The sequence below is a fragment of the Mobula birostris genome, chromosome 2, assembly GCF_030028105.1.
Source record: "Mobula birostris isolate sMobBir1 chromosome 2, sMobBir1.hap1, whole genome shotgun sequence".
Classification (NCBI taxonomy): Eukaryota; Metazoa; Chordata; class Chondrichthyes; order Myliobatiformes; family Myliobatidae; genus Mobula; species Mobula birostris.
Genome location: NC_092371.1, coordinates 26,512,186 through 26,531,525, shown reverse-complemented (window position 1 = coordinate 26,531,525; position 19,340 = coordinate 26,512,186). Strand labels below are relative to the sequence as shown.

General features: G+C 42.3%; 1 protein-coding gene across 1 annotated transcript in view; it reads left to right on the top strand.

The window, feature by feature from the left end:
• The window catches only part of spo11 (SPO11 initiator of meiotic double stranded breaks), a 53,002-nt gene extending 34,858 nt beyond the window's left edge, over positions 1-18,144 (top strand). Inside the window, exons 11-13 of the mRNA XM_072276592.1 lie at positions 12,023-12,099; positions 16,734-16,845; positions 18,025-18,144. Coding sequence (XP_072132693.1) covers positions 12,023-12,099; positions 16,734-16,845; positions 18,025-18,144 — 309 coding nt within the window. The remainder of the gene's footprint in view (positions 1-12,022; positions 12,100-16,733; positions 16,846-18,024) is intronic.
• Positions 18,145-19,340: the final 1,196 nt, after the last annotated feature.

The window sequence follows — 19,340 nt, the reverse complement described above, 5'->3', positions numbered from 1 at the left end:
AGAACTACCTATTGAGGAAATAATTAATTGCAGTATTTATCATTGTAACCAGCTATATCAACACATCTGTATGATTTTCAGCCTTTTCTGCATAGAGTGCACCTGTTGTGTCTAATTCACTTTTGGGTATGGTACCATCATAACTCATGCAGGAAAAATAAGACTTAACTCATTGAATTGTTTATTATGTGACTCTTATCTTTAACAAAAATGTTTGCATGAGAAAACAACTGTACTGATTGGCAACAAGGACTGAACATGTCTGATTTAGAGAGGCTTTATAATGATAAATACAGATCTGTCAATTAGTTTAAACCTTATTGTTTTCATACATACAGCCAACATTGGAAAATGTGGAAACCCAAATTATTCATGGAAGTTTTAAATGTGTCTCTTTTGCTTTCTTCAGTCAACTGAACTGTAATTCCCCAATTAGTTATATATATTTATATATATATTTTGGGTTTTGTGTAATTGCAACAGACTGTTAGAATCAGGGTTGTACTGCTGTTTATAATCTCAGGGGTATAGGTAAAGGCATGTACATTTCTGATCCGTGCATTTTCCACATCTCTCTGGAAGTATTTCCAACTTCTATCGCTTTTGCAAAGGTGGAGGTTTCTCTCCACCTTTGCAACTTTGAACTTAATTGTGAATTAAGTTAGGAAATACTTTAAGTTATGTTAGATTCCCCAACCAGCAGAAATAATACTCTAGGTTCCCCTAAATAACTTGAAAACTTTGAACAGTCGTAAATTTCATCTCCCAAGAATAAAAGTCTAATTTATATAATCTTCTTCAGGAAATTAACCTTAGGGACTCAGGTATTATTCCAACAAATCTCAGCTTTCTCTACAACGAGAATTAACTTACGCACGACATCCAAATTGAAAACAGTACTACAGAGCTTTTTACAGTTTCAGTATAACTTCCAGAACTTTTGTTTTAGTCTTCCATGTGCAAAGTTCATTATTCTGCTTTGATTATATTTTGTTTCTGTCAATGACATTTAAGTAATCTGTGTACACGGACTGCTTGCAGATCCATCCTATTGAGTAAGGATACCATTCTGTCTTTTATATGCAAAATGGGTGACCTCATGCTTGCCTTTTTGAAATTAATTTGTCACAGTTTTACCCATTCAGTAATATTTTTGAAATACTTTTCTTTATTCTACACTGTTTATAGTGATGCACATCGTAGTACGATCTGGGAACTGGGATACGTGGCTCTCTGTTATGCTCATGAGCACAGCAGTAGCTTAGTGGTTAGTGGCTCACCTTACAGCGCTAGCAATCCATGTTCAATTCCTGCCGTTGTGTGTAAGGAATTTGTATGTTCTCTCTGTGACTGTGGGTTTCCTCTGGGTGACCCACATTCCGAGGACGTAGGGGTTAGTGGCTCACCTTACAGCGCTAGTGATCCATGTTCAATTCCTGCCGTTGTGTGTAAGTTAGTAGGGTTAGTAGGCTAATTTGACACGTGTAGTTACGCTGCATGGACTCGCTGGTCCAAAAGGGCTTGATAACGTGCCGTACACTAAATAACTAAATAGATAAACATTAAAAAGTGGAGGATCCAGTACCTATCAATATGTGACATCAATAGTCATAACTTATCAATTATCCATACAAACCACCTCACCTCACCATTAAAATCACACTACTGTGTGCTTATTTCATAGTTCAAAGTAAATTTATTATCGAAGTACATATATGTTGCCATATATAACACTGAGATTAATTTTCTCACTGGAGTACTCAGTAAATCCATAGAATTATAACCATAACATCAAAGGAGCTGATTATGGGCTACAGGTGGAATGGAGACAGGCTAACCCCTATTGAGATCAATGAATCTGCGATTGAGAAGGTGAACAGCTTTATATTCCTCAGCATACACATCACTGAGGATCTCAAGAGGTCTGTACATACTGGTTGTGTGGTGGAAAAAAAGCACAACAGCACCTCTTTCACCTCAGGTGGTTGAAGAAGTTTGGCATGAATCCCAAATCCTAAGGACTTCCTGCAGGGGCACGATTGAGAGCATCCTGACTGGCTGCATCACTGCCTGGTATGGGAACTGTACTTCCATCAATCGCAGGACTCTGCAGAGAGTGGTGTGGACAGCCCAGCGCATCTGTGGATGTGAACTTGCCACTATTCAGGACATTTACAGAGACAGGTGCGTAAAAAGGGCCCAGGAAATGGTACTGCAGCATTAACGTCAGGACCAGCAGGCTGTGGTACAGCTTCTTCCACCAGGCCGTCAGACTGATTAATTCACACTGATACAATTGTATTTCTATGCTATATTGACTGTTCTGTTGTACATATTATTTATTACAAATTATCACTTGCACATTCAGGCAGAGACATAACAAAGATTTTTATCCTCATGTATGTGAAGGATGTAAGAAATAAAGTAAATTCAATTCAATTCAATGAAAGACCGCTCCAACTTGGCGTACAACAAGTGTGCAAAAGACAACAAACTGTGCAAATACAAAAATAAATAATAAATAAACAATATTTATTGAGAACATGAGATGAAGAGTCCATAAAAGTGAGTCCGCTGGTTGTGGGAACACTTCAATAGTCATAGTCATACTTTATTGATCCCAGGGGAAATTGGTTTTCGTTACAGTTGTACCATAAATAATTAAATAGTAACAAAACCATAAATAGTTAAATAGTAATATGTAAATTATGCCAGGAAATAAGTCCAGGACCAGCCTATTGGCTCAGCGTGTCTGACCCTCCAAGGGAGGAGTTGTAAAGTTTGATGGCCACAGGCAGGAATGACTTCCTATGATGCTCTGTGTTGCATCTCGGAGGAATGAGTCTGTGGCTGAATGTACTCCTGTGCCCAACCATTACATTATGTAGTGGATGGGAGACATTGTCCAAGATAGCATGCAACTTGGATAGCAAACACGAGGAATTCTGCAGATGCTGGAAATTCAAGCAACACACATCAAAGTTGCTGGTGAACGCAGCAGGCCAGGCAGCATCTCCAGGAAGAGGTACAAAGGAAGGGTCTCGGCCTGAAACGTCAACTGTACCTCTTTCTAGAGGTGCTGCCTGGCCTGCTACGTTCACCAGCAACTTTGACGTGTGTAACTTGGACAGCATCCTCTTTTCAGACACCACCGTCAGAGAGTTCAGTTCCATCCCCACAACATCACTGGCCTTACGAATGAGCTTGTTGATTCTGTTGGTGTCTGCTACCCTCAGCCTGCTGCCCCAGCAAACATGATAGCACTGGCCTCCACAGACTCGTAGAACATCCTCAGCATCATCCGGCAGATGTTAAAGGACCTCAGTCTCCTCAGGAAATAGAGACAGCTCTGACCCTTCTTGTAGACAGCCTCAGTGTTCTTTAACCAGTCCAGTTTATTGTCAATTCGTATCCCCAGGTATTTGTAATCCTCCACCATGTCCACACTGACCCCCTGGATGGAAACAGGGGTCACCGGTACCTTAGCTCTCCTCCGGTCTACCACCAGCTTCTTAGTCTTTTTCACATTAAACTGCAGATAATTCTGCTCACACCACGTGACAAAGATTCCTACCGCAGCCCTGTACTCAGCCTCATCTCCCCTGCTGATGCATCCAACTATGGCAGAGTCATCAGAAAACTTCTGAAGATGACAAGATTAAGTGCAGTAGTTGAAGTCCGAGGTGTAAATGGTGAAGAGAAATGGAGACAAGACAGTCCCCTGTGGAGCCCCAGTGCTGCTGATCACTCTGTTGGACACACAGTGTTGCAAGCACACGTACTGTGGTCTGCCAGTCAGGTAATCAAGAATCCATGACACCAGGAAAGCATCCACTTGCATCGCTGTCAGCTTCTCCCCCAGCAGAGCAGGGCGGATGGGTGTTGAACACACTGGAGAAGTTAAAAAACATGACCCTCACAGTACTCGCTGGTTTGTCCAGGTGGGCGTAGACACAGATCAGCAGGTAGACGATGGCATCCTCAACTCCTATCGTGGCTGGTAGGCGAACTGGAGAGGATCTAAGTGTGGCCAGAGCATAGGCCGGAGCAGCTCCAGAACAAGTCTCTCCATGGTCTTCATGATGTGGGAGGTCAATGCCACCGGTCTGTAGTCATTGAGGCCGCTGGGGCTCTGCGTCTTCGGCACAGGGACGAGGCAGGACGTCTTCCACAGCACGGGAACCCTCCAGAGCCACAGGCTCAGGTTGAATACATGGTGAAGTACTCCACATAGCTAAGGGGCACAGGCTTTGAGCACCCTGGTACTGACACCATCAGGTCCTGCAGCCTTGCTTGGGTCGAGACGTTTCAGCTGTCTTCTCACCTGTTCAGCTGTGAAGCCCACCGTGGTGGTTTCGTGTGGGAAAGGGGTATAGTCATGAGAGCAGGGTGGGGGACTGTGAGGAGGGGTAGGAGGGGAGAGTGGAATATGTGTTGGTTGGGGGCCGACAACAGATGACTCATGTGGGGGATGGGCAGGGGCCACAATGTCAAATCTGTTAAAGAACAGGTTAAGTTCGTTGGCCCTGTCCACACTGCCTTCAGCTCCCCTGTTGCTAGTTTGCCGGAACCCAGTGATGGTCCTCATCCCACTCCAGACCTCTCTCATGTTGTCCTGCTGGAGTTTCCACTCAAGCTTCCTCCTGTACCTGTCTTGGGGCGAGTGAAGTTAGCCCCTTTGGTTCAAGAGCCTGATGGCTGAGGGGCAGTAACTGTTCTTGAATCTGGTGGCACAAGTCCTGAGGCTCCTGTACCTTCTTCCTAATGGTAGCAGTGAGAAGAGAGCATGTCCTGGGTGATGGAGGTCCCCGAAGGTGGATGCTGCTTTCCTGCGACAGTGCTTTGTGTAGATGTGCTCATTTGCTCTTGATGGACTGGGCCATATCCACTACTTTTTGTAGAACTCTACCTCTTCACAGCTGCTACTAGGAGATTGTGGCAGTGCATAACTCCCACTAGTCTTTATTTAAATTTGTCAGAGGATATAGATATTACTGGTTATGCAGGTATTTATTGTCTTAGGATGGAGGCAAGTGTCACATATCAAGTCAAGTCAAGTTGCTTTTTATTGTCATTTCGACCATAAACTGCTGGTACAATACACAGTAAAAACAAAACAACGTTCCTCCAGGACCATGGTGCTGCATGAAACAACACAAAACTACACTAGGCTAAGGGAGACAACACAAGGCTACACTAGACGACGTAAAACAACACAAAAACTACACTAGACTACAGACCTACACAGGACTACATAAAGTGCACAAAACAGTGCAGGGCAGTACAATAAATAATAAACAAGACAATAGACACAGTAGAGGACAAATTACAATATAATAATGATGTAGATGTCAGTCTAGACTCTAGGTATTAAGGAGTCTGATGGCTTGAGGGAAGAAACTGTTGCTCAGTCTGGTTGTGAAAGCCCGAATGCTTTGGTACCTTTTGCCAGATGGCAGGAGGGAGAAGAGTTTGTATGAGGGGTGCGTGGGGTCCTTCATAATGCTGTTGGCTTTACGGGTGCAGCGTGTGGTGTAAATATCTAATGGCGGGAAGAGAGACCCCGATGATCTTCTCCGCTGACCTCACTATCCGCTGCAGGGTCTTGTGATCCGAGACGGTGCAATTCCCGAACCAGGCAGTGGTGCAGCTGCTCAGGATGCTCTCGATACAACCTCTGTAGAATGTGGTGAGGATGGGGGGGTGGGAGGTGGACTTTTCTCAGCCTTTGCAGAAAGTAGAGACGCTGCTGGGTTTTCTTGGCTATGGAACTGGTGTTGAGGGACCAGGTGAGATTCTCCGCCAGGTGAACACCAAGAAATTTGGTGCTCTTAAAGATCTCAACGGAGGAGCCGTCAGTGTTCAGGGGAGAGTGGTCGCTCCGTGCTCTCCTGAAGTCAACAACCATCTCTTCTGTTTTGTTCACATTCAGAGACAGGTTGTTGGCTCTGCACCAGTCCGTTAGCCGCTGCACCTTCTCTCTGTATGCTGACTCGTTGTTCTTGCTGATGAGACCCACCATGGTCGTGTCATCGGCGAACTTGATGATGTGATTCAAGCTGTGTATTGCTGCACAGTCGTGGGTCAGCAGAGTGAACAGCAGTGGACTGAGCACACAGCCCTGGGAGGCCCCCGTGCTCAGTGTGATGGTGTTGGAGATGCTGCTCCCGGTCCGGACTGACTGAGGTCTCCCAGTCAGGAAGACTAGGATCCAGTTACAGAGGGAGGTGTTCAGGCCCAGCAGTTTCAGCTTTCTAGTCAGGTACTGAGGAATGATTGTGTTGAATGCTGAACTGAAGTCTATGAACAGCATTCGAACGTACGTGTCTTTTTTGCCCAGGTGGGTGAGGACCAGGTGGAGGGTGGTGGCGATGGCGTCGTCTGTTGAGAGTTTGGGACGGTACGTGAACTGCAGGGGGTCCAGTGAAGGGGGCAGCAGGGTCTTGATGTGCCTCATGACGAGCCTCTCGAAACATTTCATGATGATGGATGTGAGTGCAACAGGACGGTAGTCGTTGAGGCAGGACACTGAAGACGACTTCGGCACAGGGACGATGGTGGTGGCCTTGAAGCATGTTGGAACGACAGTGCTGCTCAGGGAGATGTTGAAGATGTCAGTGAGAACATCTGCCAGCTGGTCTGCACATCCTCTGAGCACTCTGCCAGGAATATTGTCTTCCATGGGTGGACCCTGCGTAGAGTTTTCCTCATGTCAGCCACGGTAAGACACAGCACCTGGTCATTGGGAGGAGAAGTGGTCTTCCTCGCCACCTGTCATTTTCCGCCTCGAAACAAGCATAGAAGTTGTTCAGCGCATCTGGGAGGGAGGCATCACCAGCACAGACAGGTGTTGTTGTCTTGTAGTTGATGTCCTGAATGCCCTTCCAAATGCGCCGCGTGTCGCTGCTGTCCTAGAAGTGGCTGTGGATTCGCTGGGCGTGTGCACGCTTTGCCTCTCTGATGGCCCAGGACAGTTTGGCCCTCGCTGTTGTTAGGGCTGCCTTGTCGCCTGTGCTGAAGGCGGAGTCACGAGTCCTCAGCGGCGCACTCACCTCTGTGGTCACCCATGGCTTCTGGTTAGAGCGTGTAGTAGTGATGGTCTTGGCCACAGTGACGTCATTGATGCACTTGCTGATGTAGCTCGTCGCTGATGTAGCTAGTCACTGATACCATGTACTCCTCTAAGTTGGTGGAGTCGCCATCGGTTGCAGCCTCTCTGAACATGTGCCAGTCAGTGTGCTCAAAGCAGTTTTGGAGAGCAGAGATGGCTCCTGCTGGCCAGATTTTCACCTGCTTTTGAACTGGTCTAGAGTGCCTGACGAGCGGTCTGTATGCTAGGATTAGCAAAACAGAGATGTGGTCTGAGTAACATATAGGCTGGGCATGTAATGATGGCACATTTCCATCCTAGAAGGGTTTTGGTAAATCAAATTTTAGGTCAATCCAATAGATTTATGGTTGTCATCACAAAAACTAAAGTTTTTCATTACAAATCTCGATTGATTTAAGTACTTCAGTTTAAGCTCCCCAGTTGCCATGGAAGTTTTGAAACATTTCTCGATCAATGGGACAGAGCTCTGACTGTTATTCTATTAACCTATTATCCCTGTATTCAAGGAAATTTTTCCCATTTCTTAATTCTGCTCATAAAAGTCTAAAGTTCCATGTTAACTTGTGAAACATCATCTCTTGTCATCATTGATCCCTACAGTGCTTTCTAAAATTCCTGTAGACTTTTAGCTAGGTACTGTATATGCAGATTGATTATCCTGCATCCATGTCCTAGGAATGGTTATCATGTGCTTCAGCCTTAATCCTCTATAGCTCATTGCTGGTACTTGCATCTCTGCATCAGAATTTATTATCATTGATGTATATAATATGAAGTATGTTGTTTTGCTGCAAAAACAAAAATTAACCATAAATTACAAAAGCAGTGTAATAATTGGTTTAAGTACTTCATTGAGAGTGGGGAAGATTCAGACAAGAGGACATGAGTTGAGAGTTAAAGGGCAAAAGTTTAGGGGTAACATGAGGGGGAACTTCTTTACTCAGAGAGTGGTAGCTGTGTGGAACAACCTTCCAGCAGAAGTGGCCGAGGCAGGTTCTATGTTGTCGTTTAAAGTTAAATTGGATAGATATATGGACAGGAGAGTTATGGGCTGAGTGCAGGTCGGTGGGACTAGGTGAGAGTAAGAGTTTGGCACGGACTAGAAGGGCCGAGATGGCCTGTTTCCATGCTGTAATGGTTATATGGTTACTTCAGTTTAAGCTGACCAATTGCCATGAAAGTTCTGAAACATCTCTCAGTCAATGGAATAGAGCTCTGACTTAGTAAAAGTAATAATATTCAAATTCTGTGAGCACAAGATCTAAGTGTCACCTAGGTAACCACTTAGATTTATCTCTCAGGTGGAACTAAAGATTGCATGGAACTAGTCTAATGATCAAGGAATTGTCCTCAGTTTCCTGGCTAATATTTATCCCTAAATCAGCATTGCATTGATTGGCCCTTCAAATCCCTATAGTCTCTAACAGTTTTTACACTAGAACTAGCTCATTGGCTGTGAAAAGACACGAAAGATGCTAGGTCAGTGCAAGCCATTCTTTCAAGACTGAAGAAATGGTACAGGGGTGTGTTCAATAACAATTTTATACATGGCTTCCCAGGTTTGACATTTTTGTTGGGATTGAAGTATAAAACATTGTGGTCATTAAAAAGGAGCTTGCACAATGGTGCCAATCCAGATCTCTCCTATGCAATGGAGAACTTGATCTGAGATGTGAATGTTGGAGGTTGAGATCAGAGAATAGAGAAGAATGGGTTAACATCTGCTGGAGAGAGTTTTTGATGAGGTTAGAAGTTGGTAGTCAATCAGTCAGTGCACTTTTGATGATAAGACAGTTAGTGTTGGGTTCGACAGGCAAATGGTGGCTGGTGATTGGACAGAGAGCCACTTCAAAGTAATTGATGATCAGTTAGACAAAATGTGGTTGAAGATTGATCCAGTCGATTGGAGGTTAGTGTAAGGGGTTTCTTCTTTTATGTTACTGCGAAGGCTAACAAAATGGCTTCTTTGTTATGTTATAATTAAAATGGCTTTTCTGTAATAATAACTGCGATGTAAGGAATTCACTCGTTCTCTCTCTCTCTCTCTCTCTCTCTCTCACTCTGCTTGTTTGGGTTATATTATTGATAAGAGGAGGAACGAACCAATTGGGATAGGTGTTATTCTTTCTTGTGTGTGAGCTATTGTGTTTCGCGGGCTTTGGCGGAGAAGGCGCGATGGGGACAGAGAGAGGAGACGTGATGCTGTGACCCTGGGCGGTGGGACCGACCCCGATTGGGAGTCCAAGGCCCACGGTTTTCGGCGAGGAGAGGAGACGAAGACAGGCTTGTGTGGAGTGTCTGGTCGAGCACCGTGGTTGGTCCCAGGCGCCAGGTCGAGGGGATCGAATGGTGGAAAGAAGACTCCGTTAATTGAGCTCCAACGGTTGTGTACGAAGTGGTTGAACTTTGATAGGTTTGGTGTCTTTTATTTTCCTTTTATATTTTATTTCGATTAATTGCGTAGTTCCAGCAAGATCTATAAAGTGTAATCATTTAATCACATATGGCGCATTGTCTGTTATTTGGCGGGGTGGGGTACATCACACAGCATCCACACAAACTTGATTACCCAGTTTGGTGGGGCTGAAGGCTGCTCCCCCTAGACGAAAGCGAGTTGAGCGAGCCTGAGGCTTACCAGGGGGCTACATTAGTGATTAGTCAAATGGATGAGTAGGTGTTGAGACCAGAGCCTTCGGTTAGATAGGCATTGGGCCTGAAGATATAGGCAGAAAGAGTAGTTTTTGAATACATAAAATGCTTAAAAGAAAATATGAGGAAGGTGATGGACACCTTGGTCTTCCTCACATTAAAACAGATAAATCTGGACTACTTTATCTATTAATGAAGCAAATCAGGAGAGTTGATGTCTTAGTGTATTTGCAGAAGACTGTTGCAATGTATTTGGCACAGAGGAATGTGGAATGGGTCTACAGAAATGCACTACTGGACTATTAATATCTGAAATAAAAACAGAGGAAACGGGAGAGACTGCAGGTCAGACATCTCCGGAGAGGGTAACAGAGTTAATGCTTCAGTTTAATGACCCATCATCAGAAATGGAAAATGAAAAAACAAATGTTTCACTTTGCAGAGAAGGTAATGATGGAGAGAACAAAGGGTTGGGGGAGCAACCACCTCACATTCTATGTGGGTAGCCTCCAACCTGATGACATGAACATCAGTTTCTCTAATCTCTGGTAATTTCTCGCTCTCCCCTTTTCACTTTTACCATTCTCCCTTCTGGTCCCCTTCTCTTGTCCTCAACTGCCCATCACCTTTGTTTGGTGCCCCTCCTCTTTCCCTTTCTTAAATGGCCCACTATCCTATAAAATTCCTCCTCCTTCAGCTGTTCTTCCACCTACCACTTTCCAATGTCTGTCTTCTTCCCCCCACCTTATTCTAGCTTATTCCTCCTTCTTTTCCAGCCCTGATGAAGCATCTCAGCCTGAAACATCAGCTGTTTATTCCTCTCTATAGATGCTACATGACCTGCTGAGTTCCTCTAGCACTTGGTGTGCATGTGAACAATGGGGAACATCTGTGACAAAGAGTGAGATAAAAGTTGTCCAGGTGACAAACTGTAATTGCTTTTGGTGATCTCATAGCACTTCTAAAATAGAAACACAAAATATAGTATTAGTAGATCAGGCAGCATTTATGGAGAAAGAACACTAGTTATTCTAATACTCTTGCCCTGCTGTTTTATGTTTAGTACATACCTACTTGGAGCAGTTGTTTTTTTCTGACTTAATGGTTGCTTTAGGGAGTGCATTGAATGCTACACAATGCTCTGCTTTAAAGCAGTCCCTAAGTTCTTCTGTTGTCTGATAATATTCTTACACTAGTTCTCCATGTTACTAACTCTTAAACTATTGGATTTTTTTTCATTTCAGTAGGTACTCTCCAGTCGGCTGGGGTGATATACTGCGTCCGGTGCTCCCGATGTGACCTTTTATATATTGGCGAGACCCGATGCAGACTGGGAGACCGCTTTGCTGAACATCTATGCTCTGTCCGCCAGAGAAAGCAGGATCTCCCAGTGGCCACACATTTTAATTCCACATCCCATTCCCATTCTGACATGTCTATCCACGGCCTCCTCTACTGTAAAGATGAAGCCACACTCAGGTTGGAGGAACAACACCTTATATTCCGTCTGGGTAGCCTCCAACCTGATGGCATGAACATCGACTTCTCTAACTTCCGCTAATGCCCCACCTCCCCCTTGTACCCCATCTGTTACTTATTTTTATACACACATTCTTTCTCTCACTCTCCTTTTTCTCCCTCTGTCCCTCTGAATATACCCCTTGCCCATCCTCTGGGTTCTCCCCCCCCCCCCTTGTCTTTCTTCCCGGACCTCCTGTCCCATGATCCTCTCATATCCCTTTTGCCTATCACCTGTCCAGCTCTTGGCTCCATCCCTCCCCCTCCTGTCTTCGCCTATCATTTTGGATCTCCCCCTCCCCCTCCAACTTTCAAATCCCTTACTCACTCTTCCTTCAGTTAGTCCTGACGAAGGGTCTCAGCCTGAAACGTCGACTGCACCTCTTCCTAGAGATGCTGCCTGGCCTGCTGCGTTCACCAGCAACTTTTATGTGTGTTACCTAGAATACTGTATGCTTTTTTAAATCATTGTCAGTCAGATCCAGTTCCAATTTTTAGTTCTATGAGTTTGCTTCAAGAACTCAGCTCGTCCATTACATTAGGATTAATGATTTTAGGGTATACTTCCTTTCTTTCCCTCTAAACATGCTATTTTTCAGCTCTCTACAGTGCCCATTCATCTGCCCACTGAGCCAACTGCATATTTCCCCCCATAATTTTCCAAGTAAGAAAAAACAGTAAAATGAAGTGTGTTGTGTAAAAATACAGTATTAAAAATACCATTTTTTCCTCTGCTTATCACAGTCTATGTCCTTTGATGCCCACAGTCTGACTGTTCCTATTATTAGTTGGTTGGGTCTACTTCCATCTGATATTCAAAGGTTAGTAGTGAGCCCTAAAACCTTTGGTCTCCTTTTCTTGTACAAACACAATAGTCTGATTAATGTGATACAATTTGTCTAGTTTTTTTCTGATTTTTTTTTCTCTGCTAAAGAAATCGAGAAAAGCTTTGCCTGTTTTCCTCCAGAAGCCTGATTAAAAATATACTATAGTGGATTCTAGTTAATTGGGGCACATTAGGACCAGTACATTTGGCCCAATTAAGTGGCTGCTTAATTAGGCCAAATTAAGGAAATAGTTTAAAAGGTACAGGATATAAAAGTCAAACTATTGTTTAACTGAAGAACAAATTATGTATTTAAATGAAATACAAAAGGAATTGGAACACTACCAAAAATGCTACAGTACTATAAAACTATGTATTAGTTCCTATTAGTTATAGATGGAGGAATTCATCCAGTGTACACTGCTGTGTTCTTTTGATTGACTATAAATTAACAAAATCAGCACACACACCTAGTGCAGATAATGGACTGCTTTCATATAATGCTTTTGATGATTGCATCCTCCAAATCCTAATTTTCATTGTATTATTCAAGACGATTGTCAATACCTTAAAATTCCTCGTGGTTCCTAACCTGTTGAAGTAGTAAAATCATTTCATTTTCACTTCTGGCTGTTTCTGGTATCTCCAAGCCTGAATGCTTGAAACTGCAGTGAGCAAAACAGTTCTGAATTGTCTTACTGCTTATTTCTTGCCAAATATAAATGACAAAAATAGCTGCTTTTTGAAGACAAACTGATGCAACTGACACCATTTAAAAGTGTTTGCTGTAAGCACGTCTAACGTAACACAAGCACGTGATTGATGTTAATTAGAAACTGTTCGACAACAGTCCCCTGTCCCAATTAAGTGGCATAGTGTCCCAAATAAACAAAGAGAATCCCTGCTACTTTCTCAATTAGTTTTTGTGATTTCCTCACTTGCAGACTCCAATCAGTTTGGATTGACAACAACAGCTCCACAATCTCCATCAGCATAGGTCCACCAGAAGACTGTTTGCTAAGCTCCCAGTTCTAATTGCTTTACACTTATGACTGCATGGGTAAATGGGTAATCTCCAATGCAGTATGTAGGTTTGCTGATGACACCACTGCCGTAGGCCAAATTAAAGGTGGTGACAAATCAGCACATAGGAGGGAGGTTGAAAACCTGGCTGATTGGTGCCACAACAATTTTAGCAAAACAAAGAGCTGACATCAGGAGGAGAAAACCCGAGGTCCACGAGCCAGTCCTTATTGGGGGATCAGAGGTGGAAAGAGGCAGCAGTTTTAAATTCCTTGGTATTATCATTTCAGAAGACCTGTTGTGGGCCCAGCACTTAACTGCAATTACAAAGAAAGCATAGCAATACTTCTACTTCCTTAGAAGTTTGCGAAGATTTGGCATGACATCTGTGACTTTGACAAACCTCTATAGATGTGTGGTGGAGAGTATGAATGGAAAATCTTACAAAAAGTAGTGGATCTCACTATACCCCTTGCCCATCCTCTGGGCTTCCCCCCTCCCCCTTTCCATCTCCCTAGGCCTCCTGTCCCATGATCCTCTCATATCCCTTTTGCCAATCAACTTTCCAGCTCTTAGCTCCATCCCTCCCCCTCCTGTCTTCTCCTATCATTTCAGATCTCCCCCTCCTCCTCCCACTTTCAAATCTCTTACTATCTCTTCTTTCAGTTAGTCCTGACGAAGGGACTTGGCTCAAAACGTCAGCTGTACCTCTTCCTATAGATGCTGTCTGGCCTGTTGCGTTCACCAGCAATTTTTATGTGTGTTGCGTCAATCTGGCCCTGTCCATCATGGGAAAAGCCCTCCACGCCACTGAGCACATCTACATGAAGCGTTACCACAGAAAAGCAGTATCCATCATCATGTACCCTCTCCACCCAGATCATGTTCTCTTCTCACTACTGCCATCAGGAAGAATGTACAAGAGCCTCAGCACTCTCAGATTCAGGTTCAGGAACAATATTACCACTCAACCATCAGGCTCTTAAACCAGAGGGGATAACATCACTCAACTTTACTTGCCCCCTCATTAAACTGTCCCCACAATCTATGGGCTCACTTTCAAATACTCTTCATTTCATGTTCTTGATATTTGTTATTATTAATTCCTTTTTTCTTTCTTTCTTTTTGTATTTGCACACTGGCTGTCTGCCCTGTTAGTGGGATCTATCATTTGATCTATGTGGTGATTGGATTTGTTGAGTATACCACAAGAAAATGAACCTCAAAGTTGTGTATTGTGACATATATGTACTTTGATAATAAATTTACTTTGAACATTGAACTTTGAACTTTGTTCTTTAACAGTTGTCCCACATAAGTGGCAGCCCTGATAAACTGATGCCCCAATTAAATGGAATCCACTGTACTTTCTTTTGAATCCATTGGCATGGCAAGATGTCATTATCAAGGACACATAATACTCATAGTGTCATCTTCATTTTACAAGAAATTGTGCTGAATGTTTTCATATCTTTATTCTTTCATGCTTCTCAAGATAGAAGGCTGTTCAGCCATTGAGCCAATGCCACTTCTCTAAGGATTCCCACCAGTCCCATTTGCCCTCTTAGATTATAAAGACACGTAGTCCTCTTTTATTGTCATTTAGTAATGCATGCATTAAGAAATGATACAATATTTCCTTGGGTGTGATATCACAAAACACAGGACGGACCAAGACTGAAAAAACTGACAAAACCACATAATTATAACATATAGTTACAACAGTGCAACAATACCATTACTTGATGAAGTCCATGAGCACAGTAAAAGTTCAAAGTCTCTCAAATGTCCTACATCTCACGCAGATGGGAGAAGGAAGAAAAACTGTCCCTGCCATGCTGACCACAGTCCAACTCTGAGTCATCCGAAAACTTCGAGCTCTGATCAGATCTCCAACACCGAGTACTGAGCGCCATCTCTGTCCGAACGATTTGACCTTAACCTCGGTCGCCAACAGCAGGCAAAGCCAGGGATTTTGAGGCCTACCCTCTGAAAGATTCCCGACCACGCAGTAACAACAGCAGCGAACGAGCGTTTCAGAAATTTCTCCAGATATTCCTCTGTGCTTTCACGTCCATTCTCCATCACATCAGAATTGTCCACGGCCCCTATTTAACAGATACGATATCATTTTTCACCGGCGGGCTGCGCACGCGCAGGCGTACCGCCATCTTCTCCTCCATGTAACCTGTTCTCCTTTGCAAGCCCATCAATTCCACCGTGAAAGTTAGAGGTGATTTACAGTTGCTATTTACTAAACAGATCATCATTGGGTTGTAGGAAGAAGCAGGGCAAACCGGTTTAGAAGTACGTGGAAACACTAACGGACAGCATCGAAGGTCAGGATTGAACTGTAGTCATCGCAGCTGTGTGTGACTAACTGCTGCACCACTGTACTGCTCATATTATGCCTCTACCCAACCAACTTCATCTTGAATATTTTCATAGGTTGATGTTTGCAGTTATTTTTGCCATTTCCTCATTTTAACAGAAATGGTCAGCAACGAGAAATATGGGCCACTTCCCTAATCCTCCTTACCCCACCACCCATCTGTTGGATCTTAATTCCCCCTCTCCCACCACTTCGATATGAGGTCCAAGGTGACGAAGCTCCCACTTCCAATGACAGACCTCTGACTGTATACCTCCACCTGCTGACTTGGCATCACGAGCATGTTTTACTTGCTCCACCTGGAGCATTCCGGCTAAGGGCTTCTCCCTTGACCCGAGAATACAAGGGACAGACAAGTGGGATAGTGAGAGCTGGAGAGTTGGGGAACAATTAAGGATGCAAGATGGATAGAGTGGTAAGGGATGAAACAGGGATATTAGGGATGGAGGAAAGTGAGGGCGAAGAGAAGAGCATATTAGAGGTGTTGCACTGAGAAAATCCTCATACAATCTTCTTCCTGCGCTCTTTCAAACTCTCTCCCTCCCTGTCAAGCTTTCTTTCTTCAACTCTCAGGCATGGACAAGATCTCCTTGCTGATATTCCTCTTGCAATTTTTCTTCATCTGATTGCCCAAGATGCACTCAATTCTGCTGCTTCGTTAATGAGGACCTACAGTACTTACCTACTTTGCTGTTCATGGAGTACAAATAATGAAGCAAATTTCAAGCTTTGCAAACTTTTCAATCCAGTAAGTTTTTCCATACCACATTCTCTAAGACACAGAAAAGGTTGTGAATGGATGCTGGGAACTTTTCCAGTAAGATATTTGCTTAAAATTATGTTTCCAAGAGAAGAGAACAACCTATACACCAGATATTATAATTCTGACTTTTCATTTCTCCCTAGTGATACATGAAAAAAGATTTTTTTTGTGAAGAATGAAAGTGCAATAAAGCAGGCAATTGACTTTTTATTGGGATAATGCCTGTGTGTGTGTGTGTGTTGGGGGGGGGAGGGGAGAGAACGTGGATGTTAAAATGCACTGTAATAGCAACCATTTTATGTATTTAATGTAAAAAAGTATGCTTTGCATCCATAATTAGTTCCAGTTAAATAAACTTTGCTGGATTGACATTTCATATTAAATTTATGTTTTCCAATGAGAATTTAGAATATGGAAGATGACATGTTTTCTTTCTACCTATTATATATAGATTAAATATTCCTAAAGAAGCTTTGATTCCTCTTACTGAAAACGACATGAGCAAGTTGACCAAATTACAGAAACGACCCTACATTGGCTGTCAGCCTGTATGGAAGAAAGAAGTATGGGAACATCATGATTAATGTCTTTTATCCACTGATACTTTGGTTATTATTCTGTATCCTAAAAGGAATTAAGAATGTAGATTTTGTATTAAGTACATTATTGCAAACATTCTGTAGGATAAGATTGTGATCAAATGGCATTTTCTTGCAGTAATTGTATATACAAATTTGTGTGTTCTAATAAAGCATACTTGTATGAAAATGGAAAATGCTTAAAATGTACAGCAGGTTTTGCAATATCAGAGGAAAGAGAAATGATCTTTCAGATCAAACTCATTAAATTTGCAACAGTAAAGCAATTATTTATGGTCGTACAATACATGGAACCACTTTCAGCTGCAGTCACTATGCAAAGTAGAAAAAGAATTTTTAGTTGTTGGTCGTCACTGCTCTATTCATTTTCTATTCACCCATCCTTCATGGAGATCAGCTGTGATTAACAAACCATTCCCACCCTTTCTGAGCTGGCACAACTACCAGTTATAACATTCAGTCGCTCATGATTTCTACTGAATGAAGTGCTGACCTGTGATGAACCTGGATGGATCACAACTTAGGCAAAGACTACGCTAGGAAATATATACCACAGTCTGAGAGCTGTCATGGTTAGGAAATGATTTTAAACTAAATGCTAAAGAAACAGAGGACCACCTATTGCTGTACTCTTGCATTCACGACTTCCCCCTCCAAATACTGAGCCTGACCACCATCACAATCCTTTGCAATTCAAAACTAATCAAATCAGAAATTGGGTAGTACAAAATTTACTGATTCTATTTTGGATAGGATTTGTATAGAGAAGTAAGTAGTCACCTATAATATCCCACCAGGCTTGCTGTCATCTGGACCAACGTCTCTCTGAAGTATAATTATGTATTCACAGGAGTTATTTTAAGTATTGCCAGACTTGCACTGGCGATAATTCCATTCATTTTCAAGTTTTATTTGATCTTAATAAATGTTGAAATCCAATTAGTGCCAACCTCTGACACAATCCTGGTTATTCAACAGTATGCTGATAAAGTCCTGAATGAGTAAGAGAATGTTATATTGAAAGTAGTCAAAATAGCACTCTTTATTTCGATATCATTACTTTCTGTAGTGTTGCCATTTATTAATGTACAATTGTATAAATTGCTGCATCATACTCACCGGAATCCATTTCTTTTCTTTCAGATGGAAATCATGGAGACTGCTAAAGTGAAGGCTGAGATACAGGCTCTTGCATCCATTAGTTCTGACTATCTTACAAGAGTATACTTGCCAAACAAACTCAAGTTCGGCGGGTGGATATAAATAAAATCCCAAGTCAATTTCCATGATTCTAAGAAAAAAATCTGATATGAGTTGGCATTCATTTGTAACTAATGATATATACTTGGCTTGATTTTCTAGGCTTGTTATTGGTTCTTATTGGATTTATTTGCCAATATCTGGGTTTTTTTGGTTGCACTGGTATTTCAGCTGGACGTGCATATAGCGATGGGAGTGTAGCTTGTTGTGTTTAGAGGTAGTTAGTACTCTAGTTATTGACCGACTTTATTATCTTGGTGATGTTCCCTATGGATTTATGATTGAGCTGATGTGATATGTGGTTGGTCTTTTTACACTAGAATTAATGGTTGATATAATCAAATATTATAGCAATATTCAATTACTACTTTAATAAACTTTATAATTCACATGTGTTTGAAACAATTCTATACTTTAGCTTTTAAGTCCCTAATTTACAGCAAATGTGAATTAAGGACTTGATTCAATATGCATTAATAATGCTCCTTTACCTTGTTACGTGATGCCCAACTGGAAAAACTAATTGCAGAATTCCATTATTCCTTAGATACTTGGATCTTTCATCAACAAGATTATCAATTTAAAAAGATAAACTGATGATATGAATCAGCAGCCAGGTTTATGCATGGTCCTGTTCTATTTTCTATCAACAACTTTATAAACGGGATAGAAATCTATCTGCAAGACTATCTGCACATTGCCCTTTTCCTAGCAAAACTTTCCAAGGTTCTTCAAAAGCCTGTTAAAAACAAAATTCACACAGGATCACATAAGAGAAAATGAGAAAGAATGATGAAATACGGTTGGAGTGAATATTTAGCATAGATGTTTAGTAAATGATTTTCAGAGCTTAAGAGCTTGGCATATAAAGCCCTGGATGACTTGAGTATTTAAAATTAGGCATGTACATGAGGGAAGAATTAGAGTGGTTTTTAAAAAGTATGCAAAGGCTATCGGGTAAGTCCTTAGCGAATATTCAAAATTGAGGGTTACGGTTTTCAAACCAAATTATTGTTTAATTGGGCCACATTGTGGGTGAACAAGTACAGGGGCGATGAGTGAACAAAAAGTTGGTTTGAACTGGAACATAAGCAGTTATTTTTTGGATGGGCTTAAGCCTACAAAGAGTGGAACAGGAGGCAGTTTGCAAGAAGCATATTGGAATAGCCAAAGACTTAAATGAACTGCTTCAGCAGATG